This window comes from Dromiciops gliroides, chromosome 1, assembly GCF_019393635.1.
Source record: "Dromiciops gliroides isolate mDroGli1 chromosome 1, mDroGli1.pri, whole genome shotgun sequence".
NCBI classification, from domain to species: domain Eukaryota; kingdom Metazoa; phylum Chordata; class Mammalia; order Microbiotheria; family Microbiotheriidae; genus Dromiciops; species Dromiciops gliroides.
In genome coordinates, this window is record NC_057861.1 from 18,573,295 (window position 1) to 18,597,221 (window position 23,927).

The 23,927-nt window shown below is 51.4% G+C and overlaps 1 protein-coding gene across 7 annotated transcripts in view; it reads left to right on the top strand.

Moving 5' to 3' along the window:
- The first annotated feature begins 1,770 nt into the window (after positions 1-1,770).
- MSI1 (musashi RNA binding protein 1) overlaps positions 1,771-23,927 on the top strand; it is a 32,128-nt gene continuing 9,971 nt past the window's right edge. Inside the window, exons 1-11 of one of the 7 annotated variants that reach the window (XM_043977318.1) lie at positions 1,771-1,793; positions 2,595-2,635; positions 3,551-3,632; positions 3,763-3,847; positions 7,629-7,670; positions 10,070-10,162; positions 16,013-16,061; positions 17,941-18,023; positions 18,416-18,533; positions 21,073-21,153; positions 21,868-21,924. In XM_043977318.1, the coding sequence (XP_043833253.1) occupies positions 2,599-2,635; positions 3,551-3,632; positions 3,763-3,847; positions 7,629-7,670; positions 10,070-10,162; positions 16,013-16,061; positions 17,941-18,023; positions 18,416-18,533; positions 21,073-21,153; positions 21,868-21,924 (727 nt within the window). In that variant the 5' untranslated portion in view covers positions 1,771-1,793; positions 2,595-2,598. Of the gene's footprint in view, positions 1,794-2,169; positions 2,368-2,594; positions 2,636-2,970; positions 3,033-3,550; positions 3,633-3,762; positions 3,848-7,628; positions 7,671-10,069; positions 10,163-16,012; positions 16,062-17,940; positions 18,024-18,415; positions 18,534-21,072; positions 21,154-21,867; positions 21,925-23,927 lie in introns of those variants that run through there. The other 6 variants (XM_043977315.1, XM_043977316.1, XM_043977317.1 and 3 more) reach the window with 6 other exon arrangements.

Genomic DNA, 23,927 nt, shown 5'->3' on the forward strand with positions numbered 1-23,927 from the left:
AAGATAGAATGAGAGAAGGGACATCAAGTGTAAGATTGGAAAGGTAGGAAAGGCCAGCAACTTTCTGATCCACAAGAGATGGATTTCACAAGTTGATTTCCAAGATTCTTTACAGAAATAGCTCTCTACGAGTGTGTACCTGATAGGGTGCTGTGCTTGGAATCCAAAAGACCTGGGTTCAAATCCTGCCTGCGACAATCACTAGCTGAGTGACTCTGGAGAAAGATCACTTTAATCTTCCTAAAAGCCTGCAGTACCACCTACCTCACAGGCTCCTTGTGAGCCTTAAATGAGATAGTCCTTGTAAATTACTTTGAAACCTTTAAAGCTGGGTGGTGGGGAGTTGTGGTCAGAGCAAAAGCTTTGGCTACTGGAGGGAATGGTAACCATTGGCAGCAATCCAATTTGGCTGGAATGTTGAGTGTGCCAAGGGGAATAATATGAGATGAGGCTGGAGATTCCCAGGTTCAATTCCATCCAAGATGCATTTGTTAAGCAATATCTTTGTGCCAAGCATCGTGCTAGGTGCTTATATAGAAATACAATTATGTATCTCCTGTGCCAAGCACTGGGGATATACAAATATACACATAAATATGATTTCTGTCCTCAAGGAGTTTCCATTTTACTGGGGAACCTCTAATTAGGTAAGTGAGTGCAAGATATGTACAAAGTAGTTGGGGTACAGGGAGGCCTCACATTGAGGTGACACTGTTAAATGGAGCTAGAGAGTCTAAAAGGTGGAGGGGAGGAGAGCAATCCAAGTTGGCAGCAAGAAAAGGGTTAACAAATCAGCCTAGCACCAAGGGACTGTCATTGAGTCCCAGCTGGTGAGTATGTTTTTCAGGATGGTTGATAATGAGAAGGCTAGGAGGGGAAGAGAAAGAAAGGCAACTTGGGCAGGAAATGGGTCCCCTTCTTGTTTCACTAGGTAGAGAGAGCAGCAGGGAGAGGTTTGCCAACATAGTGGAGGTAGAAGAATGTAAACTTCTTGAAGGCAGGGACTCTTGCTTTTGTCCTTGAACCTCTAGCGTCCAGCCTAAACCTTTGTTGATTCCAATCTGCTTGTTAAATTGAACCGCCAGGATCGTAGGACCATCCAGTCTAACCACTTCATTTTATAGATAAAAGACACTGAGGTTCATGGGACATGGACTTGTCCAAGGTAGTGACTGAGTTAAGAATAGGTTCCACACTCTGCTTCACTCTATGAACAGTTTTTTGGTGGTTGTTTTTTTTTTTCTTCCTGGCAGGAATTAACTTCGTTTATAATAAGCCCCAGTCCACTTTTTGTGTCAGGAGAGGATGGAGGACAATGTCAGACCGAAGTGAGTTTGGCAGGAAGGACTTCTGGGCTGGGCATCCTTCTCACCAGGTGGTAGCAGCTACAGGGCTAGACAACTCGGACCCTTCCCCATCTACCTAAACTGCCTGGTTTTTAACCCTTTTCCTGCTGGCCCCAGCCTCAGAAATGGGGTGAGATGAGGCAAGGCACTGTTAAGGAGGAGAGCCATGGTCCTTGAGCACTGTAGAGATGATTCTGAATGAAGCAAGGCTACCTTAGGGCTCTGAGTTCCCAAACAGGAGGGAACGCCCGGAGAGAACCCCCAGCTAGGTCTCAGTGAGGGGGTTCCAAGAATCCAGAACTCCCTTGCTATTGACATTCTCCCTTTGGAGTGGGGGTAGGGGGGACTCTTACCCTGGTCAGGGTATAGTGTATACATGTGCCTGAGTTCGTGAGGGGGGGAAGGGGGAGAGCTTTCCGACAGAACCACCAGGCACAGCACAGGGGGGTGAGTTAGGGGGTGCTCCTCGCAGGGGCCACTGCACGGTGGGGGAGATCGCCTCAAACCCGAGGCGTGGGGACCTCGGACACCTGGCACGGGGTGGGGGTGCAGAAAGGGCTCTTCCCACCCGGCAAGCGAGGGTGGGGAGCCTCCGGGTTCCTCTGCTCTCGGGGGCTGCTCAGGGGGAAGGGGGAAGCTAGCTAGGGGCCCCTCCATCCCGGTCCCCAGCTGCACCCCACCACCCCCGCAGTCGCTGCGGCCGCGGCCGCCTCTGCCAGCCGGGGAGGGAGGCCGGCGCGGGGCTTTATGCGCGCGGGGAGCCGGGGGGAGGAGCCCGCAGGTTGGCCCCGGCCGGGCCCTCCCCTCCCGTCCCCGCCCGCCCGCCCGAGCGGGGTCGGGGGAGGGGGCAGCATGGCCTGTCCGTCCGGCCCCCTCCGCCGCCGCCGCTCTCCTCCTCTGCCCCGCGCCGAGCGCCGCCGCCGCCGCCGCTCCACTCGCCCTGCCGCCCGCCGCGGGTCCCGATGGAGACAGACGCGCCTCAGCCCGGCCTCGCCTCCCCGGACTCGCCGCACGACCCCTGGTACGGCCCGGCCCGGCCCGGCCCGCCTGGGGCCCCGGGCCTCCCCCGGCGGCTGCTCCCGCCGCCCGGAGCCACCAACATGGCCGATGCCGGGGCCGGCCGGGCCTCCCACCCGGCCCGGAGCCGGCGCCGCTCCGCCGCCCGCGCCCCGCGCCCCGCGCTCCCCCGGCCCCGCGGCCGGCCCCCGCTCACTCGGGCTCTTTGTGTCTCTCCCCCTCCTCCCGCAGCAAGATGTTCATCGGGGGACTTAGCTGGCAGACCACGCAGGGTGAGCGGGGCCGGGGCCCGGCCCGGGGGGGCGGGAGGGACCCCTGCCTGGACGGGACGGACGGGCACGGGGCTCGGGCGGCCCCGAAACCGGACACCCCACCGCCCCCAGCCCCGCTCGCTCCCGGCGCGCTCCTGGCCAGCCTGGCACTGGCCCCGGGACCTCCCCTCCCGGGCGCCCGGGGCTCCGGCACGGCCATCGGGGACACTCCGCCCCCCCGGCTCCCCATCCTGGGTGATCGAGGACCCCCCCCCCAAGGAGCCCGCGCCCCTTCCCCACCCCGCGGGGGTCCGAATCTTGGGTTGGCCGCTCCCCCCCCACCCCCAACTTCACCCACCGCGGACCAGAGCCGCGCTGAGACCACAAGGGAGCGAACGGGAGAGCCCGGAACGGCCAGGTCGGGGGAGAGAGGGCCCAGGGCCGGGGCTGGGGTGGGAAGCTCTGCGCTGGGCAGCCTGGGCCCCCGGGAACGGCCGGGAGGGAGCTCAGCCTCCAGCGCGAGGGCGGGCGGGCGGGCGCGCGGGCGGGCGGGCGCCGCGCAAACTCCGCCCGGGCGCCGGCTCTCGCACCTGCGGCTCAAACTTTTGTAACCCGGTGGTGGCGGGAGCCAGGTTGGAACCCCGGGAGGAGCTGGGAGCCCGACGGACCTGCGGCCCCGGGTCCCTGCCGCCAGATTTCCGGAGCCACACCGGGCTGCCTGCCTGCCTGCCCGGTCGCCTGCCGGCTCTCCCCGGTTCCTGATGGCCGGGCTCCCGGCCCGTGGGAGGGAAGGGGGCCCCGACTAGACCGCGGTCAAAGAGGGCTCCAAAGATGGCCCGAGAGCCTCGAGGACTCTCGGGTGCCAGGGGCCCGAGAAGGGCAGGGAGGGGGGCACTGGGGCCCTGGGCTGGTCCGAAGCCGGGTGTGTGGTTGCAGAGGGCCTACGGGAGTACTTCGGCCAATTCGGGGAAGTGAAGGAGTGTCTGGTGATGCGGGACCCACTGACCAAGAGATCCAGGTAAGCCCCCCCCCCCATCCACCCACCCACCTTGGCCCTCTGCCCACCCCTTCCCTCTGGCCCTGGCCTTTGCCCTAACCACGGCGCTCTTTCTTTCCTGCTTTCTCCATCTCTGCCCCACTTGGACCAGGGGGTTTGGTTTCGTCACTTTCGTGGACCAGGCAGGGGTGGATAAGGTATTGGCCCAATCCAGACACGAGCTGGACTCCAAAACGGTGAGTAAGGACGCTGGCGATGGGGGGTTGGGGTGGGGGGAGAGGGAGAAGCCTAGATAGGTTTCAGTATCTCTTCTCTTGGGGGACAGCGAACCATGTACAGCAGGTCTTTGGCCACTGGGGTGAGGAGTTTTGGTGTCCCCACCTGCCCCCCTTCCTAGGTCCTTTCTCCCACCCCTAAGTGACCAGAGACTCCAAGGCCCAGTCAGGGTCAGTGCTGGAGAGGTAGATGAGGAAGCTGGCTTTTCAGAGACTAGGTCTTAATCCCAAAGAGAAGCCGAGGGTGGAGTTGGGGGGAGGCAGCCAGGGTGGGGTTAGGGTCAGCCTCTCTGGACCTTCCCCTTAGCCCAACCTGGGTGAGTCAGGATAGTAATGACCTACCCGGTGGCATCCCTCTGGCTCCTACTAACCCGTATTTGCCTCAGATAAGACCTGCCTCCCTCTGCTCAGTTCCCCTCCCTGAAGTAGGGGGGTACCTCTTCTCCCAGGGTGATGAGACTGTGTCCTACTCCCTCCCCGTCCCCCCTGCTTTGGGTCAGTGGGCCTCCTCCCTTTGTCTGGAGACCTCAGCCTCTTTGGTGGGTTAGTGAATTTATGGAAAGCCACCCTGGGCTCAAAGAGATGGGTTAGGTGAAGATAGGAGCTAGGCCAGCGCTCCCACGGGAAAAGGCCTCCCAGTCCTCCATGAGCTGGGTCTTACAGCCTTGTCTAAAAGTCAGACTTCTGGAACATTTTGCCGGTGTCTAGTTAACCCCTTGGCCCTGGGCCCGCAGAGGGAGTTTGCTGGGGCTGTGGTAGGGGCACATTGATGATGTTAACCTGGCCATGGGGTTGCCCCCCATGGTGGTGGCAGTGTATGGGAGGGGACGAGGGGTGTGTGGAAGCTATCTGTCGATGAGACAGGACAGTGTGATCTCTTCTGGAGCTTTCTCTCCCTACTCCCCCACACTCTCTCTCCCCAGCCCTGGGCCTCCCTGCTCGGGTCAGGCACTGGCTCCTGTTTACCTATAACAATGGCTAGTTGTGCAGAAGAATTTGTTAAATTACCGTCTGTCCCCTCCAGCCCCAGCACTCATGTTATCTCTGCCCAGTGGCTCCCTCTCAGAGTAATGAGAAAATGAGGCCAGGCCACAACTTTGCGGGCTCTGAAGGCATCTTCTTGGCAGCGGCTGAATGACATGGGCTGGGAGTGGACAGACAGTGGGTCATTGTTTTTGCTTATTATCTTCCATGGGCCTCCTGCTCTCCTACGGTCCCCTGTCCTCAGAATGCACTGAAGCTTTAGGCCCAATTCAGGAAGCCAGAGATTTGGGGGTGGGGGTGGGCCTAGGGAGCCGGGTGGGCACAAAAGGGGAGGAAAGAGGTGGGAAGAGGGTGAGATGGATATCCCTGGGAGATATAGGAAGGGCAAGCTGCTCTTGGTTTGAAGACCTCAGGCTGTGGGGAAGGGATGGGAGAAGAGGTTTACCCTGGAGTTTATTTTGGGTTCTGACTTTCACTTTTTATTTACTTGTTGAATTTATTTAGTTTACTGGGTTCTGAGTCAGAGGGGGTGGGGTGGGGTTGTGTCTGAGTGTGTATTCAGTAGGTCTGTGAATCTGTGACTGCTTATGTCTCCATGGGCTTGTGTATTGTGCCTGTGTGTGACTCTCCTGTATGCAGTGTGTGTGTGTGTGTGTGTGTGTGTGTGTGTGTGTGTGTGTGTGTGTGTGTGTGTGTGTGTGTGTGTGTACCAGCCGGACAACCAGGCAGTAAACCTTTGGTTTGGTCTGACAAGTGAATAGATGAGAAAGAGGTTGGGGGGAATAGGAGAAGCAGAGGAAAGCCAGGCTGGGAATCACAATACTAGTGAGGGGAAGTGGGCAGCTGTCATTTTTCCTGGGGACCAGTTGGGCCGGTGGGCTAGTGGAAATGGTGCCAGATGGGTCATCCAAGCATCTGCTTTTCAGGGGGGTGGGGAGGAGAATGGATAGCTCCTGCTTTGGGAGGTATGGTGGAAAGAATCAGATCTGGAGTGAGAGGACCTTAGCTCTGTTAATTCCCGGGTTGTCACCTCCCCCTCCATAAGCCTCAGTTAGCTCAGCTGTAAAATGAAGAAGTTGGAGTAGGTGATCTCTAAGGGCTGTTCTGCCTTGAGAACCTGTGATCTGTGGGCAGGTTTCCTATGCAGGGCCTAGCTGCAGAAGAATGAGTTTTCTAGGGTTTGACTGTGTTTGGGCAAGAAGTCTTTCCTGGGACTGGATAATGTGTGAGGGGGGATGAGTTATGAATTTGTAAATGACAAAGATTGTCTACCTTCCCCTCCTCCTCCTTTGTGTAAGGGAGTAGAGAGAGAGAGAGTTCTTTGCAAAGGGCCCCCTTTCTACATCATCTCTGTTGCCTTGTTCAGTATTGTACCCATTGACCTTTGATGTCCATCAGCAACCCTGAAGGATTCTGACAGGGCTGGAGATATTCCTCAGAAACAAATCCCAAAGAGAACAATATAAAGCAAATCTCTTCCTTCCCCTCTCCTGCCTGGGTTGGGCCTACCTTGATTGTTCCCTGACCTGGTTATACAGAATTGTATTTTACCCCAGAATTGGCTGCACCCGTCCAGGAACAAACCTGGGAGACAGCTCAGATCTTGTTAAACTAGTGGTCAGTGGTTCAGCACGGCTGGTGGGTGTGGGAATGAGGACTCAGTTCTAGCTGGAGGAAATCTAGTAGCTTCAGTAGGCTTTCCTTTGGGGCACCCAAAGCAAATTTGAGGCAATGCATTTTGGATATTGGCTGGCTTCTCAGGGCAGTAAGTGGGTGTGTCCTACCTACCCCCAAAGAAAGTTTGTGGGTGAAATTGGCAATGCCTGTGGATGGGCTTTGGCTTTGTAATGAAGCAGGTTCTTGAAAGCCTAAAGGAAGGGTCTCCATTGTTGTCACTTTTGTCTCGGTATAATGAAACAAACTCTGGTTTAGAGTCAGAGGAGATGTGTTTAAATGCCACCTGTCACTGAATGACTAACTGAATCACCTTGGACAAGTCATTTACACTTCCCCGGCCCTGTATCTCTTCATTTGTAAAAATGAATATATGGTCTCTAAGATCCCTTCCATTGCTAGATTGGAGATTTGGTGATCAGCTAGTTCTTCATAGCAAGAGAAAAGAGCCAGGTGCTGAGGGGACATGCCAGGGGAAGGGAATAATCATTTATGTAGCATCTACTATGTGCCGGGCACTGTGCTGAGCACTTTACAAATATTATCTCATTTGTTCCTCACAACAACCCTGGAAGGTAGGAGCTATTAATTATCCCTGTTTTACAGTTGAGGAAACCGAGGCAAGCAGTGATTAAGTGAGTTGCCCCAGGGTCACACAGCTAGTAAGTGTCTGAAGCTAGATTTGAACTTAGGTCTTCTTGACTCTAGGCCCAGCGCTCTCCCTACTGTGCCACCAGCTGCTTCCTAGACAGTTTATAGTTCATTCATTGACAAATATTTTTTCAATGTCTACCGTGTGCAAAGCACTGTACACTTGTCACTGGATATACACAAACCCCAAATGGAGATGATCCCTGCCCTCGAGAAATTTACATTCTCTATGTTGTATCTCCCTTCCCTCCTTCCTCCCCATAGAATGTAAACCCCTCTTAGTCATTGTGTGGCTAGCACCTAGGACAGTGCCTTGCATGTAGGTGCTTAATAATTGCTTGTGGAATTGGGGACATGTGGCTGTATATATCTATTCTATGTCCACTTGGAGGCCTGTAGTTCAAGCATGCTTCATATCCCCATTCTGTTTCAGATTGATCCCAAGGTTGCATTTCCTCGCCGAGCTCAGCCCAAGGTAAGTTGTGTGTGCCCATTGGCCATCTCTGACCTGCAGCAACTATAGTTCACCAAGTCCTCCCTTTCCCTCCCTGCCCCCCTTACTTGAGAACCTTTTTTCTTGTTCTTGGCATAGGGGGCCATGGTCCTTTAGCTTAGGAATAAATGCCTCCTATGGCTTCAAGAGGTACCTCCTCCCAATTCTCACCAGTGACCCTTTGATCTTAGATCCCTGATGATGGAACAGGATGGGAAGGATATGCTGGGATGAACTCTTTTTCTTTCTCTGGCCTGGGTGGGATGCTGCAGGTGAATTTTGTGCCATGAAGTCATAATCAACTCCTTGGGGGCTAGAGAGGGACTCACTTTTGGTTTTGTGTTTCTAAAGCCTAGCATTGTGTCTAATACTTTCTTTGCTTGATTGGTGGAAGAATCCCATGCTTTGTGGGGATGTGATGTGTAGAATGGATCAATGAGCAAGCATGTATCAAGCAACCTACTAGATGCCAGGCACTAGGGATCCAAAACCTTCCCTGCCTTATTGTAAGAAGCGGGGCCAGGTAGACAGCATATACAAAGCAGATACAAGGTAACTTTGGGAGTTGGAAGGTTTTACATTCAGTGTAACCAGCAGACAAAGGTATGACTAAATTGAACCCCAAGTCTGAACTTTCTTAGCTGCTGGGGGTAGGAGAGCCCCTGCTCCCTGCCACTGATCCTTCTGGTTAGGGCTTAGGAGAAGAGAGAGAAAGGAATAGAACAGAGGAGTGGCCTGAAGTCTAGTAATGAATCCCAGCCCTCTCTGGGTCCCAGACACCTTGTCACCTGTTGTCTTTCAACTCAGGTAGATCTGGCCTGGTTCCCAGGTGTCCTCATTCCACTGTGCCTCTGACGAATTGTTCTGAATTAGGGGATGGGTTCAGGGGGAAAAAAACCTGATTTCTGAGTCAGTGAAGCTGTAACCTTTTGTCTCGGATGAGGTTGGTAATGGAAATGTAGAATTCTGGACTCTGGGTCAAGTACTGAACCTGTAAATCTCCACCCATATGAGCTGAAAAATTGTATAGGCATGAATACAAAAAATATCCTTATGGAGAATTTAGAAGGGAGGGGACTCAAAAATAGTTAAGACATCTCATGGGTTGATTTTCCCCCCTATTCATTGAAATTTAAATAATTTCAAGCAAGCTATTAATTGAGTGTATTGATAATTAATATTTTTGTGGAAAATTATTTTGAAAACTTTGTTTTGAATTAAGAAATAGCACACACAAACAATCCCCCATTTGTCCCTACCCTACTATCAACTCTCCCTTTACTAGGGCCCTCAAGTCTGCCTGGGACTTCTAGAGTCTTCATGCCACTTGTGGGTTTAGAGACCAGAGGCCTCATTTTATACACACACACACACATATATATGTGTGTGTACATATGCATATGCATATATGTATGTGTGTGTGTGTATAGATTCACTAGCAACTCTTGTGACCTAGTAGCAAGTCACACCCTCTGGAAAAATCAGTTTCTCCCTTTTTTATATTTTGGGTCTGCATTAGGGGGCAGTTCACCTTGAGAGCCTGGATGGAAGGCTTCACCCTGAACACTGAGAGGGGAAAAAGGAGAAAGTATATGGAAGCAGGCCAGGGACTGGTCTGGGAGGGGAGCAGGCCAAGGAACTGAAAACAATTACTGAGCAGGTATCTCAAGTTAGCCACACCAGGAAGCAAGCACATGGTCAGAATTGGGTTAATTCCATTAAGCAGTTCAGTGACAGAAGGTACTTTAGAGTTAGGACTGGCTGGGAACCGTCTTGGATTAGCCATGCACTCCTGGAGTAATTAGGAACATGTGTTCTTCCCAAAGCAGGGCTGGGGCCGAGGGGCTGCCAGAGGTTGGTGGCTGAGAGAAATGTGGGAGTTTGGTTGAGAGGGGATGTTGTGGGTCTTGGCCTCCCCTGAAGTGGCAGCGGAGGTACCGGGATGTTCCCGTTTCCAAATTTCCCAGCAGACCTGGGCACAGACCCCATTCTCTGGGTCAGGCCTCTGTGGGAGCCACCTTCAAGCTGCAGCCTCCAAGGCTGGGCTTCTTTGGGAGCACAGAGAAGGGGAGAAGAGAGGATGCAGGGTTCGCACTGGGAGCCAGGAGAGAAACCAGTGAGAGCAAAGCATCAGAGGCCTCTTGTTAGGCAGGTACAGGAAAGGAAGAAAGAATTGAGTCCCACAGGCCTACTGGGATACGCAGCTGCCTTGGAGTGGGGCTTTTTTTGGTGGGGAGGGGGGGGCACCTAAAGGGTGCATGCTGTGGCCTGGGACCATGTATTGAATGTCAGCTGCTGTCCCTGCAGGAGAGCCAACCCCTGCTGCTGGTTCTGGGTTGAAGTACTCAGATGCCCACTTCCCTGTCCCCTCCCCCTAACAGATGGTGACTCGGACCAAGAAGATCTTTGTCGGGGGGCTGTCCGTGAACACCACAGTGGAAGATGTGAAACAATATTTTGAACAGTTTGGGAAGGTGGGTCTGAACGCTCGGGTGAGGGACTTTGAAAGGGTTTGTCCCTGGGGGAAAGAGGAGGGGGTTCAGAGATAAAGGAAGCAGGCCTTCATTAGCCATCCAGGGGAATAGAGCCTCCTGCATTGAGGTCCCCAGCACATGGTGGGCACTCACGAAATATTTATTTGCTAAGTGAGCCCCCTACCCTGTTAATATTATTTCTGTTCAAAACAAGGATGGAAAAGTCCCCAGTGAAGATCCAGGTAGTCATCCCTGTCACACCCCCCCCCCAGAGGCAGGGGCCTCTGGGGGATCTAGGCCAGTTTCTTTGTGCCGACAACTCTGGACATCTCCCAGGGGAGAGGATGTCACACAATAGCTGTCCCCATTCCTGGATCTTCCTCCATGTTTTTCTCTTGTTTACCTTCTCCCTTGTCTTCTGCTTTTGCTTTGTGGCGGGTTCAGCACGGTCATTCCTTTCTCTCCTGGGAGTTTGCACCTGTCCAGGGCTGCAGGCAGTTAGTTGTGCCTTTCACCACCCCCAACACACACACACACACACACCCTTCCTAGTGATGATAACCTCACTCAGCACTCTGCCCTCTTCCACCCAAAGGAAGGGTGGGGAACTGTCTCCCTGACCCACCTCTCTCAAGGGCTGAAGAGCACCTTTGATTCCTAATCTGGTCCAAAACACTGATTCCCCCAGCCCCTGCAGGATCTTGTTATCTCAAAGGATGCTGGGAAATTCTTCCCCACCAAATTTAAATTTAATTCACCTTAAATTTAAATGTGTGTATATGAGTGAGTGAGTACATGTATATGTTTATAGGTTAGCAGAAAGAGGTACAGGATAGATAGATAGATAGATAGATAGATAGATAGATAGATAGATAGATAGATAGATAGATAGATAGATAGATAGATAGCAAGATCAGACTCTTAAGGTTTCTTAACTCTAAAACACTGAGAGTCTCTGGCTTATACCAACCCTAAGCCACTGGCATGGGGAAGGGGAGTTGCCCTTGTGCCCTTGTGCCCTTGTGCCCTTGTGCAGAAGGTTGGAAGGAAAGGATATGGGGGTCTCCATTGCCTGCATGCACCGAATGTGAATGGACCTAGTTGATATTTCAGGTTTGTACCTGAACATTGGGGGGGGGGTGTATTTAGACGGGGCAAGAAGGAAAAATGAAGATTAGCACTTGGATTGGAAAAGTTCGTTTTTCGGCCTCCTAAATTCCTCCAAAGGGAACTTCTCAGGGAAGGGGAGCAGGAAGAAGTCTCATTAGGGCAAAAATTTGGAAGTAGGGAGTCTGGGCAAGTCAATTCCCTTCTCTAGGTCTCACTTTCTTCATCTGTCAAATGGATTCCTAAGCGTCCTTCTAACTGCGTCCCTCAGAGCTTTGATATTCTGTGTCAAACATTCAATGTTCTAAGGTCCCTCCTTAGGGCTGACGGTCTACTTTGTGATAAATAGTCTGTAACCTAAAGCTCTTTTTCGTCGGAGCCATTCTAGGTCCTAGTTTTGTCCAGACTAAGGTCCTTTCTGGCACTGGCGTCGGTGGCTTCTTCTGAAAAGGACTGACATTCTACAGTCTCTGTTAGTCTGTGCCCTAACATTCTGTGTTCTAGGGTCCTTTCTAGCGCCAGCCTTCTCCGTTGCCCAATTCTCCTTCCTAAGGCCCTTTCCAGCGTTGCCTTTGTGTCCCGACATTCGAAGGGGCCCTTCCTCGAGCTCCTATTGTGTGTCTGAACATTCTAAAAGCCCTCGCTTGCCTCGGCGGCGCTAACAGGGCAAGTCTCAACGTTCTAAATTCGAACGTTCTTTCTGCCAACGTTCCGTGGCGGGAGCTCCCTGGCTGTCCTAACGTTCTAGGCGCCTGCGAGCCAGCCTGGTCCCTACAGACAGGGCCCCGGGTGGGTCGGTGGGTGAGGCAGACAAGCAGGCAGGCAGGCGGGCGAACGGGCAGGTAGGTGGGTAGGTGGATAGGTAGGTAGGTAGGTTGGTAGGTTGGTAGGACAGACGGCCGCGCTTCATATGGGTAACCTTGGGTGGCGCGGGCTTAGCCTCCCCGGGGAGCCTGGATCCGGGGAGGGGGGAGGGGGGGCGAGGGGCGGGGGCGGGGCCGCCCGGGCCTCCCCGGGCTGGCTGGCCGGGCTCGGGGCTCCTCCTCGGGCCGCCTGCAGCGGGGTGTCTTTGTGTCTGTGCGCTGAGCATTAGAGCTCATGCTAATCTGATCCAGCAGCTGTGATTGGAGGCCGCCTGCCCCCGGGGCCGGGGTTACCATGACAACCGGGCCCCAGGAGAAGCCGTCAGCGGCAGGCTCTTTTGTTCGGACCTAAATCGGCGTTGGCATGTGAAACCGGCCCGGGGAGGCCGGGGGAGCCGGGGAGAATAGGCTGCCGGGGAGCAGGGGGACAGCCCGGAATGCCAAGGGCCCCGCGGAGGGGGTGGGGAGGGAGGGGGACCGGCCGGGAACGAGGGGCCCGCGGCCGCCGCAGGGGGAACAATGGTCAGCGGGCGACGCCTGCCAATCTTGCTTAGTGGCCCCGGGGCCCGCCGAACTTGGCGGCTCTCACTGGTCAGCCGCGCGCACCAGCCTCCCCTCCCCTCCCCCTCCTGCCCCCTGGTTCCCATGGAGACCAAAGCCTATTAAGGACACTGCCTTGGAAGCCCATTGGAAGCCCCCGCTGGCCTCCCCTCGCCTGGCCTGCTGGGAGGGAGGGAGGGGACTGGGGGGAAGGGGGGGAGAAGGGGCCAGGGAGGCTTTGGAATTCGACCTGGGCCCCAGGCCACCCGACTGACCTGGCTACTTCCCCTGAACCCCCCCCTCTCCCTTCATCCCTTCCTCTCCCCAAGGGCTGGGGCTCGGTGGGCTCCTAGCCTGCCCCTGCCACTCCTGGGAGAAGGAACCTAGGATAATCCCCTAAATACTAAAAGGAACCTCTACCTCTCTTCTGACAGAGGAAGAAACTGAGGCATGGAGAGAGATCACAGATTTAGAGCCTGGTTTGGGGGAGGGGAGTTTAGAGTCATCTATTCCAACCCTCTCATTTTACAGGGGGAGGAAACTGAGGCAGGAGAGAGATTATAGAATGAGAGATTTTGAACTGGGAGGGACCTCAGAGGTTATCTGGTCCAAACCGCTGGTTTATAGAGGAGGCCCAGAGTGGAGACTTGCCCAGCTTGACAGAGGTAAACATTCTAGACTCAGCACTCCAATTTCAGATCAAGCAGGATTTCCAGGGCAGGAGGGAAAGCCACTTACCCAGATTGTACAGGTGGTAGCAGACCAGAACCCAGACTCTTTATCCAAAATGGGGTCATTACTGAGGTTATAGAATGGAAGTTAAGGTTGCTGGTTTAGTGGAAGACCCCAAAGACCTCTTGACCTTTGAGGATTTGCAAAGGAGAATCAGAAATAGAAAGACACACTAGGTTTGGAGACAGAAGACCTGACTTAGAATCCTGGTTCTGCTCCCTGTGGGACATGGGGCAAGTCCCTTCTACTTTCAAGGGTCTCAAATTCTTCACCAAGAAAATGGAAGCTCTTTGCAGCTGGGACTGTTTCATCTGTCTTCTGATCCTCAACCCCTAGTACCTATCTTACTGTGTTTAATAGAATTGAATTAAAATGAGAGGGTTGGACTATATGTTCTTCCTCTAATCATCTATTTCTGGACTTGGCCTTCCCCAAATTAGCAATAATCTCCTTGAGATCAGAGACTAGGTAGTAGCTATTGTTATCTCCTCAACATTGAGCCTGACAGGGTCTTATTGGAGAGAGAGAGAGAGAGAGAGAGAGAGAGAGAGAGAGAGAGAGAGAGAGAGAGAGAGAGAGAGAGAGAGAGAGAGAGAGAGAGAAAACAGCAAGTGTTGATTACTTGGAGAAATAAAATAATCAAACCTACCTACTTGGAAATAAATTCAGAAGTCATCTAATCCCTTACTAAACTGTGTGACCCTGGGCAAGTCACTTAACCCTCATTTGCCCTGCAAAAGAAAAGAAAAAAAGAGTCATCTAATCCAAAGCCTAATCACTAGCTCCCTTTGGTCCCAGGGAGCCTGGGAGTGAGTTTGGGATTTGAATCCTGGTTCTACCACCTACTAGCTATGTGCCTCAGTTTCCTTATCTATAAAAATGGGCAAGATTGGGCTATATGATCTAGGTCTTTTCCAGTTTTGAAATTCTGTGATTTGTATTCTCATTCAGGCAAGAACTCTGGGGATCAAACTCTGGGGAGCACTGAGTAGCTTGGCGTTTTTTTGGTGGGGGGTAGTTGGTGTTTAGGGGTTTGTTGAAAAGAGGCAGGAGACCTGAATCTCTGCCACTAACTGGATTGATAACTTCAGGCAAGTCACCACCCATCTCTGGGCCTCAGTTGCTTCCTCTAGAACCAAGGGGAGTGGAGGTCACCCTAAGGGCCCTCTCAGCTCTTAAAATTGATTCTTCTTCTACCTCAGGCCTGACTCCTGTGGGATCAGGCCACAAGATGGTAGCCTGAGGGAGAACAGAGCTCTCCCAGTGTGTGTCTGGATCAGTATTTGAATGTTGCTGCATTTCCCTGGGGGTGAGGGGGGTCCCTTGTATTGGTACCAGTGTCTCGCAAATTTGGGGGTGACATTGGGTCTTTCCTATAAAAGGAAAGGAAGTGTTAGGGGCCAGATGTTTCACTTATGTCTTTGTATTGTTGGTGCCTAGCACAGTACTAGGCTCCATAAATGGGGATTGATGGATGGATGGATTGATTAATTCACTGTCTGGTGACTAAGGCTGGTTAGTGTTCATGGAATCCCTCCTCACTTCAGAACTGTATGTTAGGGGAGAGGGAAATACCTCTATGGGAGGGCTACAGAACCCTTGAGAAAAGGAAGTGGGCAGGTGGGAGAGTTACTGGTGGAGGAGGAAAAGATGGGACCCCCACCCTGGGCCCCGGGGAATGAGGAAGGGTCACCGTACCGTTCAGGCTTTCCTGGGGTGACTCAGACCTTAGCTTCATCTCTATAAGGTGGCCGGGAGGCAGAAGAGACACTAAATGGGGGGGGGGGGCTCCAGGAAGGATGAAAGCTAAAGTTGGCTGCCAGAGAAAATACCCCATTATTATAGAAAGAGATGTCTCGGGGCTGGGATTGTTAACATTTTAAGAATGTCGCGTGCCCCTCTTTTTCAGTCTGGTGAAGCCTAGGGACCCCTTCTCAGAATCATGGTTTTCAATGCATAACACAAAATACACAGGATTACAAGGAAAACCAATTCTGTTGAAATAGCTATCAAAATATTTTTTCCCCAGACCGTAGGTTAAGAACCCTTGCCTGGGGTGACTTGGAAAGGCGGGTGCTATTGATGGAAGCCTGGGGCTGGGATGCATAGGCAGGCTCTTCCCCTCCCCCCTCCTCTCCCTTCCTCCCAACCCCCCCCCAATTCAGTGGGAGGCAGAAGCCTCATCCCTCCACTGGAGTTGCCCTAATTACTGCCTCTAGCAAAGAGGAAACCTCAATTAGAGGAAAGTATCCTGCTAACAGAGGCTAGCTGGAGTGGGCCGCCAGCCTTGGGCTACAAAGGATGAGGCCCTCTCTTCCCCACCCCCCTTCTCCTCTCTGCTCCCAGAGGCCCCTCTCTGGCTCTCTCTTTCAATGCCCCTGAGCATCTCTAGCCAGTAGGTTGAATGGGTCCCCAGTGGTGAACTAGAGAAATGAATGTGTGTGTGTGTGTGTGTGTGTGTGTGTGTGACCCACTCTGTAGCCAGCCCCCAAGGCCCAGGTAGCAAATAACCATCTGAAATGCCCCAGGATGGAAGGACAGGAGTAGTAGGGGCTGGGGAAGGGGCTGGGGGGGCGGGGCTGGATTCAAAGGCTCCTGTGTCTTCCAGGTGGATGATGCCATGCTAATGTTTGACAAAACCACCAATCGACACCGAGGTAAGGCCAGACCCCTTCCCCCACCGTCTGTGGGCCTGGGGTCAGGGGGCCCCACGGTCATCGGCAGGGGCCTCAGGGTCACAGCTGCCTTTTCGTCCCTCCTCCTGACATCCTACCCCTTAGGATCTGCATCCTCTCCCTGGTGCCTGCTAGCACAGAGGGCTTTTGTCCAGCCGGTTTCCTGTGCTAGAAACTTTCGGGCAGTTGCAGATACCCTGCCCTTGCTCCCCAATATGGCCCCGGCCTGTGGAGGCCGTGTGGGCCTCACCTTGTCCCTGGTAATCTGAGCCCAGGGACAGGCTGACCCAGGGATAGACTGACTCCACAGCCCCTGGAAGCAGCGCCTTCCTCCCCTCCAACATTGGTCTGGATTCACTCTTATGACCTATGACCCCTTTTAGCAGCTGGGGTTGGGCTACTCTTTACCCAGGGACCTTGCCTTCTCAGGAATACCATCAGGGCTCCTTTGAGAAGGGAGCTTCAGAAAAGTGTCTGTGCTGCTCCATCCAGCCGGACCCCTGGGAGGGGAGAATGTTGGGGAGTGACTAGAGCAGGGTGGGAAATGAGCTGCTTTGAGAAGTAGGGAGTTCCCCATCCCTGGAGGTCTTCAGTCAGTCAACAAGCATTTATTCATCACTTAATGTGTGCCAGGCACTGTGCTAAGTGCCAGGGATGCCAAGAAAGGCAGAAACAGAGACATCCCTCAAGAAACTTCAATTCTAACAGGGAAGACAACATCCCAGAGGTGATTTCAGAAGGAAGACACTAAATTTTATTATTTGGGAAAAGTTTCTTGCAGAAGGTAGGGATTTTTAATCCAAGGCTGGATGGCCACTCATTGGAGATATTCCTAAGGGGATCCCTCCCCACCCTTTTGGTTATCATTGGCTTCTGACGCCATTTCTAACTAAAAATTGTGAGAGTAAAAACCAAAGGATAGGGGCAGCTAGATGGCGCAGTGGTTAAAGCACTGGCCCTGGATTCAGGAGTACCTGAGTTCAAATTCAGCCTCAGACACTTAATACTTACTAGCTGTGTGACCCTGGGCAAGTCACTTAACCCCCATTGCCCCGCCAAAAAAACAAAAACAAAAACAAAAAAACAAAGGATAGGGGGCAGCTAGGTGGCGCAGTGGATAGAGCACTGGCCCTGGAGTCAGGAGGACCTGAGTTCAAATCCTCCCTGAGATACTTGACACTGACTAGCCGTGTGACCCTGGGCAAGTCACTTAACCTTCACTGCCCCACAAAACAAAAAACAAAGGATAAAGTATGTTTTTCTGATTTCTTTTCCGGTTCTGTCACTTCCCAGCCCCCATCTTTGGCCAACACTTTCCTCTATAAGTTGTCTTTCCCAAATTTTCCCCCAAAGCCCAGGATTCCTGGGTTTGGTTTCTGCTTTGGTCCTGTCAATACCCTGGAGAAGCAATCGATCAATCAATCAGCAAAGCACTGTATTAGAAATGACTGTTTTGGGGGCAGCTAGGTGGCACAGTGGATAGAGCACTGACCCTGGATTCAGGAGGACCTGAGTTCAAATCTGACCTCAGATATGTAACACTTACTAGCTGTGTGACCCTGGGCAAGTCACTTAACCCCAATTGCCCCTCAAAAAAAAAAAGGAAAGAAACAACTGTTTTGCTTTTTGTACTTCTATTCCTAGCATAGTACTTGGCACATAGCAAGTGTTTAGTAAATGGTTTTTCATTCGTTCATTCATCCTTTCTTTCTTTTTCTATTGAGACTTTAGCATACCCCATGGTAGGTTGTTACTCTGCTGACATCTTGGCTATCCTGAGTCTATACCCACTTTTCCTGGATGTTGGGTCTGACCTCAGCCTCACCCCCTATAACTGGGGGTATCTCCTTCCCCCTTCTAGGGTTTGGGTTTGTCACATTTGAGAGTGAGGACATTGTGGAGAAAGTATGTGAGATTCACTTCCACGAGATCAACAACAAGATGGCAAGTTGACTTGGGAGTTTGAGGGGGGCTCCCTAAGGGTGGGAGACATCAGAAGCTGTTTTTCTGAAAGAGCACTCACTTAGGGAGCACCATAGGGTCAGAGGAAGGACAAGGGCCTAGGCTCTGATTAGGGCAGAGGCCAGGCCCGGAGCCAAAGTTTTAGAAACATAGAAAACCTTTACAAGTCTCAGATCCAAGTCTTGACCTTCCTATTAAGGAACAGGGTTTGAGGAGTTGTAGGGGTGGTGGTATTATGCGATAGGGAAGAGAATTCCATGAGTCAAAGTAAGAGGGGGCCCTTGGAGGTCAATGGTGGGAGGAGGACACACTGAGGGATGGGGGTTCTGACAGTGGGCGCCGAGAGAGGATTGACCCCAAGTTTCTCCTTATAGGTAGAATGTAAGAAAGCCCAACCAAAGGAGGTGATGTCGCCCACAGGCTCTGCCAGGGGGAGGTCCCGAGTCATGCCCTATGGGATGGATGCTTTTATGCTGGGGATTGGCATGTTGGGTAAGTGGGGAGCTACTCTCCTTGAATTCCAGGCGGGGAGAGGTTTGGGGGGTGGATTTCACAAAATCCAAGGATTTGGAGGTGGAGAGGCACCTTGGGATGTGCCAGGGTCTGACTTGAAGCTCAGTCACCTCTGTTTGCTGACCTTTCCCTTCCTATCACAAGCCAGCAATCTAGTCTAGCCTCAGCTAAATGATCTTTTGGAGGGTAGGGCCAGTGCTGCTCTCTGCTGGTTATCCTGAGAACTACAGCCCAATCCACCTGCTCCCTCTTCATTGTGAGGGTCCTATCAGGAAGAGAATTGCAAGCTCCTCTGGTGGGGGCCCCATGTCTGGGGAACCGGACTAGCCCTTTTAATGGCTTTTCTTTCCCAGGATGCCTTGGGTTTGGTTTCTGCTTTTGGTCCCTAGAGAAGTGATCAGCAAGCATTTACTGTGTGCTAGTGTCTGGGGAATGCAAAAATAATCAACATGGTTTAACTAAGCACCTAGTATGTGCCAGGCACTGTGCTAGACTCTGAGGACACAAAAATCCAATACACTAGAATTTCTTAAGCATCTCCTATGTGTAGGGGACTAAGCTAGGGCTGAGGATGCAAAACCAATCCATCAGCATTTATTAAGCTAAGCACCTACTGTGTGCAAGGGACTGGACTAGGGGCGAGGAAGTCCCTTCATTCCTACTCACAAAGGAGCTTACATCTAGTAGAGTCCACTCTAATAGAAAGAAAATGATGGATTTGAGTTAGGAGAAATTTGGATTTGAGTTTGGATCCTGGCTCTTATACTTGCTGCCTATGGACCTCGGTCTTATCATTTACAAAATGGAACCAATAATACTCATGCTGCCTACTTCACAGAGTTATGTTCAGGAAAAAGCATTCTCTAAGCCTTAAAGTGTCAGAAAAATGTGAATGGTTATTATACTGGGGAATGTTATCAAACCTGAGTCATGGAATCTTAAAATCTTCCTTTTTTTTTTTTTTTAATGGGGCAATGGGGGTTAAGTGACTTGCCCAGGGTCACATAGCTAGTAGGTGTTAAGTGTCTGAGGCTGGATTTGAACTCAGGTACTCCTGAATCCAGGGCTGGTGCTTTATCCACTGCGCCACCTAGCTGCCCCTGGAATATTAAAATCTTAAGTTAAAGGCAGAGACCTTGGGAATCACTGTGTCCAACCACCATATGTTATAGACGAGCTCCTTGAGATTCAGGAAGGGTTACATGATCATAGAATTAGAGCTGGGCTGGTCGTCACGAGCTGTCTGGACAAACCCTCTCATTTTTCAGATGAGGAAACTGAGGCAAACAGGGTGAAGTGACTTGCCCAGGGTCACACAGTTTGTAAGTGTCTGAGACTGGGTTTGAATTCAGATCTTCCTGACTCCAGGTCAGGTGCTCTATCCACTGTGCCACCTAGCTGCCCATTTCTCCTTTCTTAGGTCAATGACTACCTATCCCCCTTGAGATGGGTGAAGATGGAGGTCATTCTACAAAGGAACCTGGAAGCTCTCTGAGCTTGGGGAAAGCTTAAATTGGAAATAGACTTCCTAGTGCTCTTCCATGTGTCCTTGACATCCTTTTTAATCAAATATTTCTTCAGTCTTAATTGCTTAAGAAAGAGCACTGAACTTGGAGGACTGAGTTTGAATTCCATGAAGATACTGTATGACCTTAGGCAAGTCCTTTCACCCCTCTGGGCTTCAGTTTCCATATATGTAAAATGAGAGGGTAAGCTAGATGACCTCTGAGATCCTTCCAACTTTCAATCCTATGAGTTTGAATTCCACCTCTGACTGTTGCACCCACTTCTAAATTGAGGATGCTGCTGGGCAGCTAGGTGGCACAGTGGATAAGCACTAGCCCTGGATTCAAGAGGACCCGAGGTCAAATCCGGCCTCAGACACTTGATACGTACTAGCTGTGTGACCCTGGGCAAGTCACTTAACCCCAATTGCCTCACACAAAAAAAAAAAGAATTGTCTGTGTCATCAGAACATGGATGAGGCTTGTCCAGTTTGTACCCAGAGGGACAAAACAATGGGCAGAAGTGGTTAGGAGGCAAATTTAGGTTTGATACTTAAGGAAAACTTCCTTATGGTTCGAGGTAACCCTAAATGGAATGAGGATGTGCTCCCTCCCTTGAGGTCTCAGCAAATAGTGCATTCCCCAGGGGCAGCTAAGTGGTGCAGTGGATAGAGCACTGGCCCTGGAGTCAGGAGTACCTGGGTTCAAATCCGGCCTCAGACACTTGACACTTGCTAGCTGTGTGACCCTGGGCAAGTCACTTAACCCCAATTGCCTCGCTAAAAAATAAAAAATAAATAAATAAAAATAGTGCATTCCCCTTCCCTCAAGCTCATATGACTAGAGTGGTCAGGTATGCAGCTTGCACTAGATAGCCTTTGAGACCTCATCCTACTCAGAGATTCTGTGATGCTGATGCCTGCTCCCTGGGCTGGGCCTGGCTAGCTCAGATCCAGCAGTGAGCGGGCTTGGCTGGTCTATGCAGGGGCTGATCTAGCCTGATTTATCCACAGGTTATCCAGGTTTCCAGGCTGCAACCTATGCCAGCCGGAGTTACACAGGCATTGCACCTGGCTATACCTACCAGTTCCCCGGTAAGTCCCACTTGGCGTCCCCCTGCCTTCTATCAGCATGTCCCAGCTTCCTTGTCCAGGTTAACTCCCCATCATCCCTCAGGGTAGGGTGGCTTGAATGGATTATAAGGGGTGCATGGTTTGGGGACCTACTTGTTGGAAAGGAAGAATATATCTGAGGAAGGACACCCCTGTCTTCCAACTGGGAAAGAAAGTCCCTTGGGTTGGGATGCTAGGGGTGGTGGTGACCCTGCATGGTGCCCCTGCCTCCCAGTCTTAAGTATTCAGGGTTGTCACCTCCCCCAAAGCAGGACATTGGACCCAGAGCTGGAATACATTTCTAAGAACAAATTTGTAAACTGAACTTCACTATTCATCTCCTTTGGTTCCCTCCTGCCAAGATGGAGGGGACAGTAGCTATTCATTCCTGAGCTGTTGACTATAGACATATTCAGTTGATTCTTCCCTCACTGAAGGCCAGTGAGATCCTCAGCTTAGGGTATTGAAATCCATCCTATGTCCTAGGGGCAGGTGGCAACTCTGTGCTCATCTCTGGTTCCCTCAGTCTCTTTCCTTCTCCCTTGCCTGCCTGGGGGCAGTCCTCCCCTGCCTAGGTTTCTGGACACTGTGCATGGACTGGTCTTGCTGTTGTGAGTGTCCTTGTGTGTGTCTCTGCCGGGCCCTGCCCCAAGGGCCGCTCCACCTTCCTAAGCTGTTTTGTACATTTCCTTTTAGAATTCCGTGTAGAGCGGACCCCTCTCCCGAGCGCCCCCGTCCTCCCTGAGCTCACAGGTCAGTCCCTTGGATTTCCTACACCTCACAGGCTGGATGGGGAGAGAGAAAGGAACCCAAGGACCATTCCAGGGGCAGTGAAACTGGACACTTTAACCCTGCCCCTATCTACTTGACCCAATATTATCTGAGTGGGAAAGGGCACTCCCCTCCCCCATCTCACCCCATGCTCAGTCTAACAGGTATTACCCAGGAGCAAAGAGAACAGGCAGTCCCCAAGAGTGGGACAGCCTGTGGGAGTGACCCAATTTTTCTCTAAAGAAAAACTTTGGACTTGCTATATATGCAGATCCTAACATTGTAGGGATAGGGTCAGTTCCTATTGGAGAGGGAACGTAATGGGAACTTTAGATTTTTAAATCCCATTACTCCACCTAGAGCATTGTAAGGAGGGACTTTATCCCTAGTCTGGAGATCTGGGAGTTAAAGAGAGAACCAGGAAGGGGTGTGTGTGTGTGTGTGTGTGTGTGTGTGTGTGTGTGTGTGTGTACAGGGCTAGATAGAATTCAAGTGACTTCCCTGTTCAATCTATGTCCTATCCCCCCCCCACTTCCCCCATACCCCACAAAGCTCTAGTCCCCTGGACTCTGGCCACGTGTGAAGCTTGTGTGTGCAGCTGCTGCTTTGAGACGAGATCTTTCTTCCATAGCTGAATTCTTCCAGGCTTTGGGGTGGTCAGGGCATCTTTGAGCAAGTGGCATCTAACAAAAATGGATGGTGAGGGGGAAAGAGAGAAGTATGAGGGTGAAGAATGAGGAGTCAGAGGGGACCAAGTGAATGGAAACTTCCTTTTTCAGAAACTAAATACAACACTGTTGCTCTAGGATTGGCAGTGGACCGCCCCAAGGGGAATTTGAGTATTGCCTAGTTGTGGTCTTTGGTGGTATTCCCTGCTTTTCCATCACAGGGAAGACATAATGGTAGTTTACCTAAAGAGGTCATTTTCATTTCAAGAGACTGTCTCCTAAGCCAGTGATTTTTCAGACAGTGTTCTACAAAGAAATTACAGATGGTGATTTTACCCAAAAAAAAAAAAAAAAGATCCTTGAGAAGACATCGGTAACTATTGACCCTTAACGTCTGCCATCTCACATTAGAAAACTTTTATGGTCTTTGCTCACCTATAAGCAGCATCCTTGATGAAAACAGGGATACAGAGACAGACAAGTTTTCAAGGATGATTTTCTTCCATAGACCACACCTTTACAGTTGTATGGCTGACCAAAAAGTATAGAAAGCAAGATCCCTCTGTGTCATTTGGTTTCGTGATATGATTTCTGTAAGTGTAGGAAACTCGACCAATGGAAAATAGTGACTGCTGTACAATTTAGTCTCAGAGAGTGTACCCTTTGAAGCTGAACAATTCACTGAGGGTTGAATAGCCAGTACATGTCAGGGGTGGGACCTGAACCCAGGTCTTCATGATTCTGAGGCAAATTCTTAATCCATGAAGCCACATTGCTGTTCACACTGTCTATTGTTTATTGGTTTCTAAATAAGAATTTATCTCAGTAGAACAAAATATAGCCTCCCAAGTACTCTTCAGAAATGATTCCTCCCACATGCAAGATTCTAAGAGAGACGCAACTATGAAGTGAACTTTGTTCATTAATCAAGGAAGACATAAAACAAAAAGATACAGCTGCTTAAAGTATCATAGAAGAAGAGCCCAGATGAAATAAGGATTCCCTAAGACTCTAAGGGCAGCTAGGTGGCGCCATAGTGGATAGAGCACCAGCCTTGGATTCAGGAAGACTCATTTTCCTGAGTTCAGATCCAGCCTTGGACATTTACTAGCTGCATGACCTTGTGCAAGTCACTTCACCCTGTTTGCCTCAGTTTCCTCTTCTGTAAAATGAGCCAGAGAAGGACATGGCAAAACACCCTGATATCTTTGCCAAGGAAATCCCAGATAGGGACACGAAGAGTCAGACGTGCCTGAAAAATGACTAAATGGCAAAAAAGACTAAATGCTCTTATTTGCAGATGATACTACTAATTAT